The sequence below is a fragment of the Papaver somniferum genome, chromosome 7 (genome assembly GCF_003573695.1).
Source record: "Papaver somniferum cultivar HN1 chromosome 7, ASM357369v1, whole genome shotgun sequence".
In the NCBI taxonomy this organism is placed as follows: domain Eukaryota; kingdom Viridiplantae; phylum Streptophyta; class Magnoliopsida; order Ranunculales; family Papaveraceae; genus Papaver; species Papaver somniferum.
In genome coordinates, this window is record NC_039364.1 from 160,705,099 (window position 1) to 160,722,672 (window position 17,574).

At 37.6% G+C, this 17,574-nt stretch overlaps 1 protein-coding gene across 1 annotated transcript; it reads left to right on the forward strand.

The window, feature by feature from the left end:
- Positions 1-291: 291 nt before the first annotated feature.
- LOC113295452 (zeatin O-glucosyltransferase-like) lies at positions 292-1,872 on the forward strand. The gene has a single exon (XM_026543791.1). The coding sequence runs from the start codon at positions 292-294 to the stop codon at positions 1,870-1,872; it is 1,581 nt and encodes a 526-aa protein (XP_026399576.1).
- Positions 1,873-17,574: the final 15,702 nt, after the last annotated feature.

Sequence of the window (17,574 nt, forward strand, 5' to 3'; positions counted from 1 at the left end):
TTCTTCTACCTGCCCCAGCGTCTTTATTAACGAAACGAATTGCCACCAGCAGCAATTATTGCAGATAGAGGGGAAAAAATTGAATTCATAATCCCAATACAATAAGATAATTATTTATTAAACCTTAGCATGCATCCGGATATACAAGTTAACAGAACCTAGGATAAGTTGATTGTCTTTCAAACTAATACATTGTAAGTACCGACACACCGAAAACCAAAAAAAGTATTCAAAAACTTGATCATATCATCAATCACTAATTTGAACTCCAAACCAAAGCAACCATCATTTATGGGTCATCAACAAGAACATGATTTCAATGGCTCATCAACACTACTACCACTAGAACCGGTGGTAGTCGTGATGTTTCCGTTTCCAACACAAGGTCATTTCAGCGCAGTAGTACACTTATCCCATCTCTTATCGGCACGAGGAATACCCGTTCATTTTATCTGTACAGCCGTGAACATTCAGCAAATAACACAGCGTGTGCAAGCGGGAAATCTCTCCGCTACCAACCCGATACAGTTTCATGATTTGGGGATTCATTCGTTCCCTTCACCTACTCCTGATCCAAATTCTTCCAACAAATTGCCAGTCCAACTAGCACCCACTTTTGAAGGCGTAGTGAACTTCCACCAGCCCCTTGCGGAACTCATAAGCTCTCTCTCAGCCACTGCTCAACGGGTTGTCCTAGTTCACGACTGTTTCATGGCTTTCGCTGTCGAAAAAGCCTCCTCATCAGCCAAGATTCACAATTTAGAAGTGTATTGTTTCAGTCCTTTTACGATTTTCACTGCCTTGTATACCAGATGGGAGATTTATGGTCGACCAAACTGGCCTAGCTTTGAGTATCTTAAGGAGTATTCGCATCAGCTGACAATAGATGGCTGCTTACTCGATGGATTTTTCGAAAAAATAATGTCCCCGCAGATGAAACTGGCATCACAGATAAGTTCCGGTTATATATATAACACATGCCGTCCTTTAGAAGGGAAGTTCATCGACATATTATTATCTGTCCCGCCTTTTCAAGGAGGGAATATGACTTTGTGGTGCCTTGGGCCATTAGTAGGACGATTACCAGCTGTTGGAGGGACACCGCAGAAGTCGTCAGCAGCGTCAGTAAAGTCTCGCTACAAATGCCTAGAATGGTTAGATGCACAACCTCAAAATTCAGTACTGTATGTAGCATTCGGAACTGCAACGACATTGTCAGAGGAAGAAATAAACCAACTCGCAAAGGGGCTGGACTGCAGTCAACATAGGTTTATTTGGGTTTTTAGAGAAGCAGATCGAAACGATGTCGTTGATGCTAATAACGAAGTCCGGAGAATTGGTCTACCCATTGGCTTTGAGAAGAGGGTCACCGAAGGAGGAATGGGTATGATAGTGCGGGATTGGGCACCACAGGTTGAGATATTGGCACACCCGTCAACAGGAGGTTTTTTAAGCCATAGTGGTTGGAACTCTGTCGTGGAAAGCTTAGGCATGGGTGTGCCTATGGCAGTTTGGCCTATGCACTCGGACCATCCCTGGAACGCTGTGCTGGTGACGGAGGTGTTAAAAGTTGGCGTGTTTGTTCAAGAATGGGCTAATAGAAACGACCTAGTTTCTTCGACTATGATTGACAAAGTGGTTAGGAAACTGATGGATTCCGATGATGGGAAGGACATGAGAAGGCGAGCAGAGGAGTTGAGTCTGGCTCTTCGGAAGTCTGTATTACCAGCAGAAGGGATGAGTTCAACTGAAGAGTTGGATTTGTTCATCAAGCATATCTCTAGATCATTGAAGATAAAACTCTTTAAATGTTGCTTTTATTTCTTATCTATAAACAGTGTGCGCGCGTATGTTTGTGCTTCATTTTTCTAGTACCCAGTTTGCTTCATTTGGATGTTTGTTTGTCCTTTTCAGTGCATGTGCAATAAATAAAGGATTTTGGTTTTTCCAACCTACACATTACACAATCCCACCCACATGACTTTCTCAATGGATTGTACCGAACAAGTTCTAGTTTGTAGGAGTCAGACGTCTGTGATTAAAACTAATAACTTTTGCGGTAGAATCGTAAAGAAGAAGACAAAGAGATAAGAGAAAGAAGAAGATCTTATTGATTCATTAGCCACATTACATATCTATAATATCCTTATATACATGTAAGGAAAATCCTAGGTATAGCTAGTTGGGCCGCACATCTATGGGCTGTAGGTCCTACAACATTCCCCTTTGTGCGGTTCAACAGAACTTCATATGCAGTGCTTCACATATAGTGTCTCGAATGTAGTTCTTTAAATGTCGTTCTCTCCTTGATGACTTGTGCTGAAATCGATTGCCTCATTAAAACTTTGACAAGGAAAAATCCAGTGGGAAAATTTTTTGGTACAAATCTTCACATGTAGTATTTCACATGTTGTCTCGTACTTTACATGTTGTTCATCACATGCAATACGATCTTCAAAGATCAACGAGTCTAAGTTAATTGCCTCGTTAAAACTTCGTCAGGAAAACCCAGAGGGACAAAACCTGAACTAAAAGAAAAAGAGTACAATATTAAGCAAACTTAGAACATAGTTGGACTCGAATACGTTGTCTCATTAAAACCTTGCCGAGTAACCACTAGTGGAAAATAGCAGTTTCGCGATCGTCAGGGCAAGTCATATATATGAGTTAAGTGACCTGTTTTAACGGTCTCAGAAATGGTCGTTGTTTGAGCGTTTTTTTCATCTATGACGTGGTTGTGCGGGTCGCAGAACAACCTATGTCAGCGACCGATTTTAACAGTCAAGGTATTAGGACTGACCACCAACGGTCTTAGATATACATTTCAATATATAAAAAAAATAGATTCAGAACTGGCTGAATGGCTGCAGCCGTTCTGAATGGGCTGAAATGAAATAATTATACTGAACTAAAATGAAATAATTATACTGGAGTAACAACTTCAGAATAACATAACATTAAAACATTATATTCATTGCAAAATTCGTAATCCGAGTTCATGGTTTCTTAAACAAAAGCTCAAACCAGCACCATAAAATAGTACAATTCTGTACAACAACTGAAGTTCATAAAAAATCAAGATCTAATAAATCAAACTAAAAAAAATTCAACCAAAAAATATACAAGGGCTAACATTTTTACTAGCTAAAGAAACAAAAAAATGAAAGCAAAAGTGGAACCTTCTCAGTTAGCAAGAATATGAAGCGCTTTTGTAGTTCCAGGACCTGAAAATACGAAATTTTATATTTTTGTTGAATATAGTCTCGGAGAATACTATAGATTGGTAGTACATAAATGATCGAACCACCAAAAATGTGAGCTTGAATGGTGGTGGTGGTGGCAGTGAATGTTCACGCCACCAAAAATGTGGTGGCATGAACCACCAACAGTCACCAAGACCAACACCACCATTAAATTGAACTATGCAATGAAAGAAATGAAAAATTACAATTTACATAGGCATACCAGTAGATATAGTGTTTACCCTAACTTTATAGTGCCTTCCATCTTTAAAAGCAAGCACCTGTATCAAGTAGATATAGTGGGTATGGAACCTTCTTCAGTTAGTTGGAATATTAAGCAACAATTGTTGTTCGTCGACCTGAAATTATACACATTTCAGGAAAAATCAGTCAATTTCACCATTATTCACCAGAAAAAATTACAAGCCAAAATTGAAAATGACGAGGTATTATCAAAAACATTCAAATAGAACATTTAGAAAACTATGAGGGGAGTTTAGTAGGGTTTTCTTGGAGTTTGTCAGGCTAACAAGTTTCAATGCTTATTCAGCTGCAGTATTAGCAACAACAATACCATCCCGCATGGCCCTGCGAACTGCTGCACAACCTCAATACCTGAAGAATATGAATAGATCAGAAGATCCAATTAGCATCCAAAGTTCCCATTAGTACTCATATAGCAGAACAATTTCAATTAACCAACCTAGAAGAGCACCAAATTGCTTTTCTCGGAGTCGAGTGGTCTGGTTTGCATCATCTCCAAATAGCCTTTCCAAACTTTAATGTAGTTGTCTTGCACAGTTTAGATGCAAATAATGTTAAAGTTGCGCAGTTGCTATTAGCCGTTGATATGATGTTGAAAGCAAGATAATGAGACAAGTATTAAATTTGTGAAAACTGTTAAACATCGTAAAATCACAGAGACTGTGTTTCCTTACACTGCTAAGTTATGGTAAAGGTCCTTGAAATTCACTTTAAGTTCATTGTTTGTGTTCTCCAAATCAAAGAATGACTGCAAAAGAAACATGGATCAGAGTATATCGTTAAGGAAATCCAGCCGACGACAATAAATACAGGAAGATTAAGAACAAATACTCAATTGTGACTTTCATTAGTGTGGAATTATTACATGCCGACTGGACAGCAATTTCAGTAATAATTGAGGGCCAATGTTTCCTAGATCCTAGTAGTATCGAAAAGGTCACATAGAATTACCAGGAAGAAAATTTATAATGTTTCTTCAAGAAACTAAAATTATTGTACCTAACTCAACTTTAGTAATCATGTTGCTTAATCCTTCACATGGTTGATTTTAGACCATTGAAACCACACCCATAAATATACAGTACTTAAACTTTATTATCCAAGGGACCGAGGGGTGGGTAAGAAAACATATATATCCATGAGTTTTAAACTATGCGTACATACTACATAGGAATTAAGCTTCTTTCATAGAAAAAATAGATATGCGTGAATGAGCCTATCATGCATTTAATGGAGGTTCAAGCATAATCAGTAAGTTAACCTTTCCGAGTCCTAACATTTGGAAGAAAGCCCGCACGAGGAATTATTAACTGCCTCAATTAATACATGCATTCATGTGCAAAACAAATTGCAGAAACTACAAACTGGAATAGCAATCCATGTACAACAAGAAATATGTTAATCAGTCTAAGTAAACAAAGGAGTAGAATTTTTAATGAAGCTACACATGTGACAAAAAAATTAGCGTCAAACATTAGATAAGAATTATCGCCATGTATCAAAATCAGGCGTGTCGTGTAAATATTCAGTAATAATGGCATGTTAAGACAAAAGATAATGAGTAAAATTATGTTAATGATAATACAGCTAGATAGATGTTTAGAAGCAACTGATAAAATCTTCTTTACCATGCCATCCTTCCAGTCGATCTTAACAACACTTAACAATTCGTCAAACACTAACAATTCTTCATCAAATAAAATCAAATTCTCTAATTCGGTCAAACCAGTAATCAAAAAATCAAAATCAAAAAACCAGACCAGAAAAACCACTCACATTAACCCTAAGCTACTAATCATACCGACATTGATAACTGAAAATCGAGAAAAAACTCAAAAACATGAAAAATTAGCCGAAAGTTAACAAAAATGGTGTAAATAGAGATATAGATAGAAGGAGAAGAAATATCCTCACCAGGATCGCACTGCGAGAAAAGTTCTTCCACATCTACAACCACATAAAACACAAACAGATTAGAACCAAAAACCCATAAACCCTAAAATCAAAAAAAAAAATCAACATCAAAATTAATTAGGAATTGAAGATTATTAACCAGAAGTAAGAGATTTAATGTTTAATTATGGAATTCAAAGTCATCAATCTTCATCATCTGCAGCAGGACCTATTCTTCCATCTCCATTTTCGAAAATCAACAAACATCCTTTGAAATCTGGTTCAACAAGAGCACACTATTTCCCATCATGAACAAATAACATGAAACATTTACACCCATCCAAACAATCGACCCCTAAAAATTGAAAAATCAAAACCCTAACCCTCAAAGTAAAATACAAGAGAAAACCAAAATAAAAAAACTTACCATGTTTCATATTCCTTAAAACAAGATACTGCGAATCTCTAATCAACAATAACACTTTCAGATTCACTGGTCTCAGATTGTTTCAGATTCAATGTATTCTTCTACTTCCTGATTAACCACCTTCACTTATATTTCTAATAGAACAAAATTTCACTTCTATTTCTAATAGAACATAAACCAAATTCTAGTATGCATGATTATCAAACCATAAGAGAAATGAGTTAGAGAAGGGTTTGACGTGCGGCTGTGAGAGGATGAAACAAAAATAAGTTTCGTTCGCTTTTGATAGGGAAGATAAGATAAGATATGGGAAGAGATATTGGTGAGGTGGTCAAAAAGAAGAAATAGGGTTAGCTTAATCCAGTCGTTCACTTCGGTTTGGTTAATCTTGACCACCTAAAGGGTGGGGCCCCGAAAATCCAAACTATAAGATAATCTAGGATTATCGGTCACAGTATGGGTTAAAGAATGAGGAATAAAATAATAATAAAAAATATTATACAATGACTGTTTTTGATGCTCCTAGTTGTGCTCCGCATTTTTATTAGATCTAGGACCGTCTTGACCGGTCCACGGTCAATTGACCGCCATTGAGGGTCGGGGATGTGGGTAAGAAAACCCCCCTTTTCCACTAGTGAACAAAACCCTATGGGAAAAAGCAACCTCGATGAGTAAAATAGTTCAACACATCATTAGATGCCCCTCTGATGTCGGACAAATTTTATTAGTTTAGTGCAGTCAAAAGGAGTTCATCACACTTTACTTTGGTGACTTGAATGTTTATAAAACCTTGTTGTTGATTCTGAAAGTTACATTGCTTAACAGACTATCACGTTTCATTTATTTGATCCATATATTCAGTAATATCAACACGATCTTTATGTCTTCAACGATCAACATACTTGATGTTTTAGTGTCGTCTCGCTAAAAACCTTGTCGAGTAACAAAACCCTTTGGGAAAAACTATTCTCGATCGAAGGGAAAAAGAGTACAACACAACTTCAATTTCGAAGTAAAATATGTTGAAATTATAATCTTGGCTTCTTCCCATGATGTCGGCATCTCCCCCTGATTACTTTCAGAGTTGTTCCAGACAGTTTCTTTATTCATATACTTTTCGAACTGAATATCCGTAATGACTTATAAAATAGTCTACCATATCTCCCCCTGATTACTTTCGTTGGAGAAGAGATTATTGTTATTTCATAATCAACAACCTTTGGATTGCACTTTCGTTATCATTCCTTTTTATGTCTTTGCAGAGATAAGACAAATTTATGTCAATGGTTACTTTTTGGTACATGATTACATTCAATATCATTCCAATGACGTTGCGTTGGCGCTGAGCTATATCTATCTAACAAGTTCCCCGAGGATGTAACATTTGGCCGAGTACATTACGCTAAGTACAATAATGCGTCTATTATACTTAGATAAGGAAAGTTCATCTCCCGACACAACTTCCTCATCTTCCTTTAGACGAATTGGTCATTTATGTACATTTGAACTCAACTAATCATGGGAGTGCTAGTAGGATGCATGTCCTTGTTAAATTTCTTGACAATGGACATACGCAAATTGATGGAATAATATACCACAAGATCGGTCTTCTAGTTCAGAACATAGATAAGATCGAGATTTCTCAGGATTTTCATCTCAAATTCTGGTTTTAAATAGCTTGTAAGATTTTATATTCCATTAAGATCTTAATCAAGAACTTATTTAATATGCATGGCACAAAACCGTACTTTTTTATCCCTTCCCAATCAAATAGTCACTTAGACGGGTATACCACATCCGCCTGATTGTTTAAATCAATAAGTGAGTGTTCCAGTGTAACTGAAAACACACTCCGTGGTTTAAAGTCATTCGACTTGGGACGCAAAAGGACATCATGCACTTTCGCAAATATCTTTGAGTCTAAATCTCCAAAGATATAACCACATCTATTATGTTTCAAGTTCTTTGGAAACTACCAAGCAAACTAATTAACTGAATATTATGATGTTCAAAAGAGTATGCGATCCAGGGGTTTGTGAGAAACCTCGCGCCACAAGACAAGGTGATTCTTTATACTTTAAGACCTCATTCTTGTCGCTATACTTTGTGACAAATAACCACATATGTCCCACAGGATTTACACTAGGTTGGTTAGCACTACCATACCAAATACCTGTATATTTGTCGAAGAACTAAGTTCTGCCTGGATTGCGTAGGCCAAATATGTTATTTATTTGAAATTAATCAAAATAAAGCATGGTTCGATCTCATTGTGCTCTACTTCTGGAGCAACTATTTATGGATTATATCATTATTGTGCACGCATGATCCTTCCATTGACTCATGTGCATTCTCATAATCCATCAGGATTTCATTGTTCTCTAGAATCATTTAAAACTTCGGAGCGTCCTCCCGTTTGATTCATGGACATATTTAGAGACAATCTTATGAGATGATTTCAATTTATATAATTAGTTTGTGCCTAACTCACCTATTTCCTTTCTAGGTGAACACTGATCGAACCTAGTGGTCTCTCAATTTTCCTTTATGGAGCCACGACCTCAACCACACTTTCACCAAGTGTAGTTGTAACACCTTAGTTTATGGTGCATATCCTTTACTAAGGATTTTTAACCTTACAGTCATGTTTGCATTTGGTATGTGTGATCTCATTAGTTTAGCGATATCAGTGTACATTCCGAAAATCGATAATCCTTTTTCCACTTCACATTTCCATTTGTGGAGTATAGGAGTCTATATGAGACAAAATGGGAACATATCACGACATTCCCCGTCGTTCCCTCGGAAAATACTTTTTCCTGTCTCTCCCTAACAACGGGAAGACTATCCCATTAGAGTGACTATCCACCAATCTGCGGTTGAGAGATCTGAAAAAGTGGGGGTCTAACAACCCCACCCAATAATTCGCTTAGCAGTCTGTATGGAGTAACTCCAATATACTTTTAAGAGAATCAACTATCCATTCAGACTCAATCTTAGTAAAAAGTATATCAAGGAGTTATATCTCAATTTCTCAACTCAATACTTACTCAAGCAAATAGAAATATGAGAGTCTAATTGAATAAGATAAATTAACTTGAACGGTACCAAAGACCAATGTTCAAGTATCAATCAATTTCAATCAACAACCAAAGGTTGGATTTACCAATTGATCGATTCAACGCACAACCTGTGATATTTAAATTATATAACAAAATATAATGCGGAAAAGAAATAACACAGACACCAGAAGTTTTGTTAACGAGGAAACCGCAAATGCAGAAAAACCCCGGGACCTAGTTCAGATTGAACACACACTGTATTAAGCCGCTACATACACTAGCCTACTACAAACTAACATCGGTCTGGACTGTATTTGAACCCCAATCAATCTCACACTGATCCAAGGTATAGTTGCGCTCCTTACGTCTCTGATCCCAGCAGGATACTACGCACTTGATTCCCTTAGCTGATCTCACCCACAACTAAGAGTTTCTACGACCCAAAGTCGAAGACTTTAATAAAAAAAATTGTATCACACAGAAAAGTCTACAAGAATAGATAAATCTGTCTCCTACAGAAATACCTACGAGTTTTGTTCCGTCTTTTGATAAATCAAGGTGAACAGGAACCAATTGATATACCGGACTTATATTCCCGAAGAACATCCTAGAAATATCAATCACCTCACAGTAATCTTAATCGACTAGTGAAACAAGATATTTCGGAATCAAAAACGATGAGACAAAGATGTTTGTGACTACTTTTCTATCTTGCCTATCGGAGAAATTAATCTCGAGACAATTGTACTCAATACGATAGAAACAGCAAGATCAGATCACGTAACTACAGAGAAAATAGTTGGGTCTGGCCTCACAATCCCAATGAAGTCTTCAAGTCGTTAACCTACAGGGTCTCGATAGAAACCTAAGGTTAGAGGAGAATCGACTCTAGCTTATACAACTAGTATCACACTGGAGGTGTGGGGTTTAGGTTTCCCAGTTTCTAGAGTTCTCCTTTATATAGTCTTCAAATTAGGGTTTGCAATCAATGCTACCTTGGTAACAAAGCATCCAATATTCACCGTTAGATGAAAACTTGATTAGATTCAAGCTAATATATTTCAACCTTTAGATTGAATCTTAGCTTGTTATACACAAATGAAATGCACGTTCATTTAAGTTTGTGTAACCGTACCTAAACATGTACACCTAGTTGGTTCAACAGTAGTTAACCAAATGGTTAGCCATATGAGCACTTTCATATCAACCATATTCACCTTCACCATAACTAGTTCAAATGACTCAAAAGAACTAGTTAGAGAGTTGTTCAATTTCTTAGATCTTATAGAAGTATACAAGACACAATCGAAGCAAAATCGGTTTTGATTCAATCGAATCGCTTCGCGAACATGATATCCACGGTTTGAAAATTGCATTCCTTATTATATAAATGTTTTAGTTCATGAACAAACCAATTTTAGAAAGTAAGACACTTAAGTATGCATACGGGTATGCGTACTTAAGTAACTGGACTTGAGTTTGTTTTGGTTTTCAAACTCAGCAGAAATTCACGGTCGTGAACTTTCCGCCAGTATGCATACGGGTACGCATACTTAGGCAACCAGATTGAGTTGGTTTTGATTTCCAAACTCAGCAGAAATTCACGGTCTTGAACTTCTGCCAGTATGCGTATGGGTACCACTAGTGGAAAAGGGGGTTTTTCTGACCCACATCCCCGACCCTCAATGGCGGTAAATTGACCGTGGACCGGTCAAGACGGTCCTAGATCTAATAAAAATGAGGAGCACAACTAGGAGCGTCAAAAACAGTCATTGTCTAAGATTTTTTATTATTATTTTATTCCTCATTCTTTAACCCACACTATGACAGATAATCCTAGATTGTTCTATAGTTTGGATTTTCGGGGCCCCACCCTTTTGGTGGTCAAGATTAACCAAACCGAAGTGAACGGCTGGATGAAGCTAACCCTATTTCTTCTTTTTGACCACCTCGCCCATATCTCTTCCCATATCTTATCTTCTCTTCCCTATCAAAAGCGAACGAAACTTATTTCTCTTTCATCCTCTCACAGCCGCACCTCAAACCCTTCTCTAACTCATTTCTCTTAGGGTTTGATAATCATGCATACTAGAATTTGGTTTTATGTTCTATTAGAAATAGAAGTGAATTTATGTTCTATAAGAAATAGAAGTGAAGGTGGTTAATCAGGAAGTAGAAGAATACATTGAATCTGAAACAATCTGAGACCAGTGAATCTGAAAGTGTTGTTGTTGATTAGAGATTCGCAGTATCTTGTTTTAAGGAATATGAAACATGGTAAGTTTTTTTATTTTGGTTTTCTCTTGTATTTTAATTTTAGGGTTAGGGTTTATATTTTTCAATTTTTAGGGGTCGATTGTTTGGATGGGTGTGAATGTTTCATGTTATTTGTTCATGATGGGAAATAGTGCGCTCTTGCTGAATCAGATTTGAAAGGATGTTTGTTGATTTTCAAAAATGGAGATGGAAGAACCTGCTGCAGATGATGAAGATTGATGACTTTGAATAATTAAAGATTAAAGCTCTTACTTATGGTTAATAATCTTCAATTCCTAATTAATTTTGATGTTGATTTTATTTTATTTTTGATTTAAGGGTTTATGGGTTTTTGGTTCTAATCTGTTTGTGTTTTATGTGGTTGTAGATGTGGAAGAACTTTTCTCGCAGTGCGATCCTGGTGAGGATATTTCTTCTCCTTCTCCTTCTATCTATATCTCTATTTACACCATTTTTGTTAACTTTCGGCTAATTTTGCATGTTTTTGGGTTTTTTCTCGATTTTCAGTTATCAATGTCGGTATGATTAGTAGCTTAGGGTCAATGTGACTGGTTTTTCTTGTCTGGTTTTTTGGTTTTGATTTTTTGATTACTGGTTTGACCGAATTAGAGAACTTGATTTGATTTTGATGAAGAATTGTTAGTGTTTGACGAATTGTTAAGTGTTGTTAAGATCGACTGGAAGGATGGCATGGTAAAGAAGATTTTATCAGTTGCTTCTAAACATCTATCTAGCTGTATGTATTAGCATTAACATAATTTTACTCATTATCTTTTGTCTTAACATGCCATTATTACTGAATATTTATACGACACGCCTGATTTTGTTATAGGGCGAGAATTCTTATCTAATGTTTGACGCTAATTTGTTTGTCACATGTGTAGATTCATTAAAAATTCTACTCCTTTGTTTACTTAGACTGATTAACATATTTCTTGTTGTACATGGATTGCTATTCCAGTTTGTAGTTTCTGCAATTTGTTTTGCACATGAATGCATGTATTAATTGAGGCAGTTAATAATTCCTCGTGCAGGATTTCTTCTAAATGTTAGGACTCGGAAAGGTTAACTTACTGATTATGCTTGAACCTCCATTAAATGCATGATAGGCTCATTCACGCATATCTATTTTTCTATGAAAGAATCTTAATTCCTATGTAGTATGTACGCATAGTTTAAAACTCATGGATATATATGTTTTCTTACCCACCCCTTGGTCCCTTGGATAATAAAGTTTAAGTACTGTATATTTATGGGTGTGATTTCAATGGTCTAAAATCAACCATATGAAGGATTAAGCAACATGATTACTAAAGTTGAGTTAGGTACAAGAATTTTAGTTTCTTGAAGAAACATTATAAATTTTCTTCCTGGTAATTCTATGTGACCTTTTCGATACTACTAGGATCTAGGAAACATTGGCCCTCAATTATTACTGAAATTGATGTCCAGTCGGCATGTAATAATTCCGCAGTAATGAAAGTCACAATTGAGTATTTGTTCTTAATCTTCCTGTATTTATTGTCGTCGGATGGATTTCCTTAACGATATACTCTGATCCATGTTTCTTTTGCAGTCATTCTTTGATTTGGAGAACACAAACAATGAACTTAAAGTGAATTTCAAGGACCTTTACCATAACTTAGCAGTGTAAGGAAACACAGTCTCTGTGATTTTACGATGTTTAACAGTTTTCACAAATCTAATACTTGTCTCATTATCTTGCTGTCAACATCATATCAACGGCTAATAGCAACGACGCAACTTTAACATTATTTGCATCTAAACTGTGCAAGACAACTACATTAAAGTTTGGCAAGGCTATTTGGAGATGATGCAAACCAGACCACTCGACTCCGAGAAAAGCAATTTGGTGCTCTTCTAGGTTGGTTAATTGAACTTGTTCTGCTATATGAGTACTAATGGGCACTTTGGATGCTAATTGGATCGTCTGATCTATTCATATTCTTCAGGTATTGAGGTTGTGCAGCAGTTCGCAGGGCCAGGCGAGATGGTATTGTTGCTGCTAATACTGCAGCTGAATAATCATTGATACTTGTTAGCCTGGAAAACTCCAATAAATTCCTACTAAACTCCCTTCATAGTTTTCTAAATGTTCTATTTGAATGTTTATGATAATACCTTGTCATTTTCAATTTTGACTTGTAATTTTTTCTGGTGAATAATGGTGAAATGGACTGATTTTTCCTGAAATGTGCGTAATTTCATGTCGACGAACAACAATTGTTGCTTAATATTCCAACTAACTGAAGAAGGTTTCATACCCACTATATCTACTTGATGCAGGTGCTTGCTTTTAAAGATGGAAGGCACTATAAAGTTAGGGTAAACACTGTATCTACTGGTATGCCTTTGTAAATTGTAATTTTTCATTTCTTTCATTGCATAGTTCAATTTAATGGTGGTGTTGGTCTTGGTGACTGTTGGTGGTTCATGCCACCACATTTTTGGTGGCGTGAACATTCAGTGCCACCACACCATTCGAGGTCAAATTTTTGGTGGTTCGATCATTTATGTACTACCAATCTATAGTATTCTCCGAGACTATATTCAACAAAAATATGAAATTTCGTATTTTCAGGTCCTGGAACTACAAAAGTGCTTCGTCTTCTTGCTAACTGAGAAGGTTCCACTTTTGTATATTTTTTGGTTGAATTTTTTTTAGTTTGAGTTATTTGATTTATTATATCTTGAATTATGAACTTCAGTTGATGTACAAAATTGTACTATTTTATGGTGCTGGTTTGAGCTTTTGTTTAAGAAACCATGAACTCGGATTATGAATTTTACAATGAATATAATGTTTTAACGTAATTTTATTCTGAGGTTGTTAATCCAGTATAATTATTTCATTTTAGTTCAGTATAATTATTTCATTTCAGCCCATTCAGAACGGATGTATCCATTCAGCCAGTTCTGAATCTATTTTTTTATATATTGAAATGTATATCTACGACCGATGGTGGTCAGTCCTAACACCTTGACTGTTAAAATCGGTCGCTGACATAGGATGTTCCGCGACCCGCACAACCACGTCATATATGAAAAATACGCTCAAACAACGATCATTTCTGAGACCGTTAAAACAAGTAATTTAACTTGTATATATGACTTGCCATGACGGTCGCGAAACTGCTATTTCCACTAGTGAATGCAGCTAGGAGAAATACTCATTAGGCTCTATACCAGTGAACAATTCATCTAGGAACTTGAGTTTTAATACAATATGAAGAGAGACATAGGCACTCATCATATTTCGATATATTCTTCAAATTCCTTGCGGAAGATAGACATATCAAGGTCTACTACTTCTGATGCCGGATCAGGTAGACAGACTTTTATAGTTTTTCCCTAAGCTAAAAACCACCATCAATATTAAGTCCCCTGCTTAGCACATAACAGTAACATTTTTGCGGGATAAGCACTAGATGGTGACAGACGAAATTAAAATTGAAAAGACGAAGCAGGTAGATATTACCAGGAAAATTCTAATCGGCATTCAACAACGGTACCGCACGTCCAGTGGTCTTCGTAGTAGCATGTCGCTAGCTCGGCTATGGGGTATGAGTGTTGTGGGCCAACCCATCTATTCCCGTTCATGGAGCAAGAAGAAATCCTTCTTCTGTTTGAACTCTGGAAACTCTGTTCGTAAAAAAGGGGTATCGACCCTCTTCCGTTTTTTGTTGCTTGTCAGGTTCCGTGCTTTCGTCTGCAGCAGCCGGCTCCTCTTCCTCACTGTCAGCAGCTCCATCACGAGGTAAGTATATCTTGTTCTTTCTTCTTCTTTTTGTAAGTATAAACTTTAGTTGTACGTATGACTTTCACAGTTTTGAAATTTCATCAAATCCTGAGTGAACTCCATCGGTCCTCTCTGAAATGTGTAATAAGGTCCTGTCTCTAGAAAAATGAGTATCTAGCCTCTCCAGTGGATTTCAAAATTTGCCAAACTCCATTACGCTCAATTACAAGAAGCCTTGACTTTAAGTTGTTTGGTGTCTGTACTGCTAAGTCTCAACTAAAATGTTCTTTAAACTCCTGAACACTGACTGAAATGAAATTGGGTTCATTCTGACTCTTTATCTCATAGGCTCGTTCTTTCCCTTCTGATTACGATGACGATATGCTTGGGATGCTTGTATGAGCAAAATCTTTCAGAGCCATTGGATGGAGTACACCATATGAGAAGCGTTCTGTTTCCTACGTGCTGCTATCAAGTATTCAAGGACTTCATATCAGGCGATACCCTTTGAACTATCTTCTGAATCTTGGATTGTTGTACGGAATGGGATGCGATTGAGCAGTCCCCAGTTACACTTTTGTTTAATTACTAGAGGTTTACTTTTGAGTCGGCTTGGCAATACAATGCAGTCTTGTAAGGAGTTATAGATGCGTGCTAGATCCGATGGCGTGGCCGGATATGTGAAAATATCTCTGCGGCGTACTTTTGGAGTCTTTGATGCACGTGTACATCTTCATGTTGAGGAATTACTGCGGCTCGTAAAGCTTTGACAGTGATGATGCTCATATCAAAAGTAACCTGGTCGAGGGACGTGAAGACATCCTGTGCTGGCAGTCCCCAAGTGTAATTATCCTGAGCCTATTTTCTTCTGGAAGATGTACTACTATTGCATTTGCTCGTCACTTGTTTATCAATGAGCGGGAGTCGCATTTGATAGATCTGTATTGTATCCAAACTTTTGGAAGCCCATGCACCCCTTCTATAGGAAATTGGAAATATAGAATCACCGAATATGACTTTGTCGGCGATGTTATTGTTGATGCGCAGCTTCGTGCACTCCTTGGGTAGGCGGTGATGAGTTCTGAGTAGGTGATGTGGAAGACATGACGCGATTGGTCTGTGTGGCTTGCTGAGGCGTGACTTTCCTCTTCGATTCTTTACTGACAACAACGCTTATGAATGGTTGAACCAAATACTGCTTGTTGGTCAGGCGCCTTCCAGAAAGGGAGGTGATGATATCCTTACGCTACATCTTTGAAGAGTGGTGACCTTGTCACGGTTTCTTGGTTGACCGTCTCTTCTGAGTTGAAGAGGTCCTTGACAGTGAAGGGATTCTTTGTCGAGCCTCAATCCCCAAGTTTGGTTTACGTGGTTCTATCTTGTATGGTCAATGAGTTTACCATAATAAATATATCATCATCTTGCCTCCGTATTGGTGACTCTATTACCTCCTCCATGGGAAAATATAATATGCATAAGTTCGGATTACCTTTGTCCGTAGTCGTTGTTGCTATGGTGAAGCTCCGGATGGTATCAACAAACGAGCAACAACGGCTCTTAGCAGCAGCTGCAATCAGAAGAGACTACATTTTTGTGGAAACAAAACAGATTGGCTAGAGCTTGGATGTCTACAATCACGATACTTGACAGGGAGGAGTGGTGGATGCGGACACGGCAGGGAGAGGCGTGGTGATGGTGGTCATGGGATTTGGTAACCACGACCATGAATCTTGGATGAGCGGAGAGGCATAAGTAGTGGTAGCTACGTCCACGAGCTTTAGGCGAGCATAGGCGGTGATGCTAGCCACGACCACGAACATTAAAAGGTTTTGATAGGCTGTTATGGCCCAAAGGATGAGTTTCTTCCTTTCATATAACTCACATACGTGAGTTTATTTCTCCTTTTATTATTTCCTCTCTTTTATTTTCGGTGAAGCATCTCCTCCTTGATTCTCTGTGTGAGGAATCTCGCCTATTGTTGCTTGCATGATATAACACGGTTGAGGGCTGAAAATATGTCTTGACGCCGCGCCTTGGAGAAATACAGAATCTCATATAAATGCTCCATCATGGACTGTACAATTTTATGGACGGATTCCCCAGAAACCATGAAGCTCCTGACGAGAAGAGGATCTCTATGGACTCCCTCAGTGCTTAGTTGAAGTTTTACTGCATCCACATCTTCTTTGAAAATGTTCTTCAATTTGTCGCAATCGTTGGTGGGGTGATTGACGAACCTATGGTAACGATAATATTCAGGATTTACCATTTCTTCTTCAGTTGGAGGACGTCTGATAAGAGGTAGCTTGATGAAGCCATCTTGAATCCACACTTCTAGGATTTCGATTACCTATTCAATTGGAAACGGTAAGATTAGATTATCCTCTCTAGTTTCTTGTTGTTGTGCAGGCGTCTTAGTCGCAGCTTTACGGGTTTGAGTTGTCTGTTGTGACGGTACCACATGTTTAGGTTGTTGATAGACGTTCCCCAGATGCCTCCTCTTTCTACCCCTCAGTAGTGATTGGCTGGAGGCTGGATATTTTATTGGAAGGACGCCTGCTTTCCTGAACATCTTTACGAGCTTCTTCATTCGGGGACGGTTCGAATCGACTGAGTAAAGCGGCAGCGGATCTCTTAGCATCTTCTGAT

What these genes read in the sequence shown, in the direction of transcription:
- LOC113295452 (XM_026543791.1), top strand. Translation starts at nt 292, where the DNA reads ATGGGTCATCAACAAGAACATGATTTCAATGGCTCATCAACACTACTA.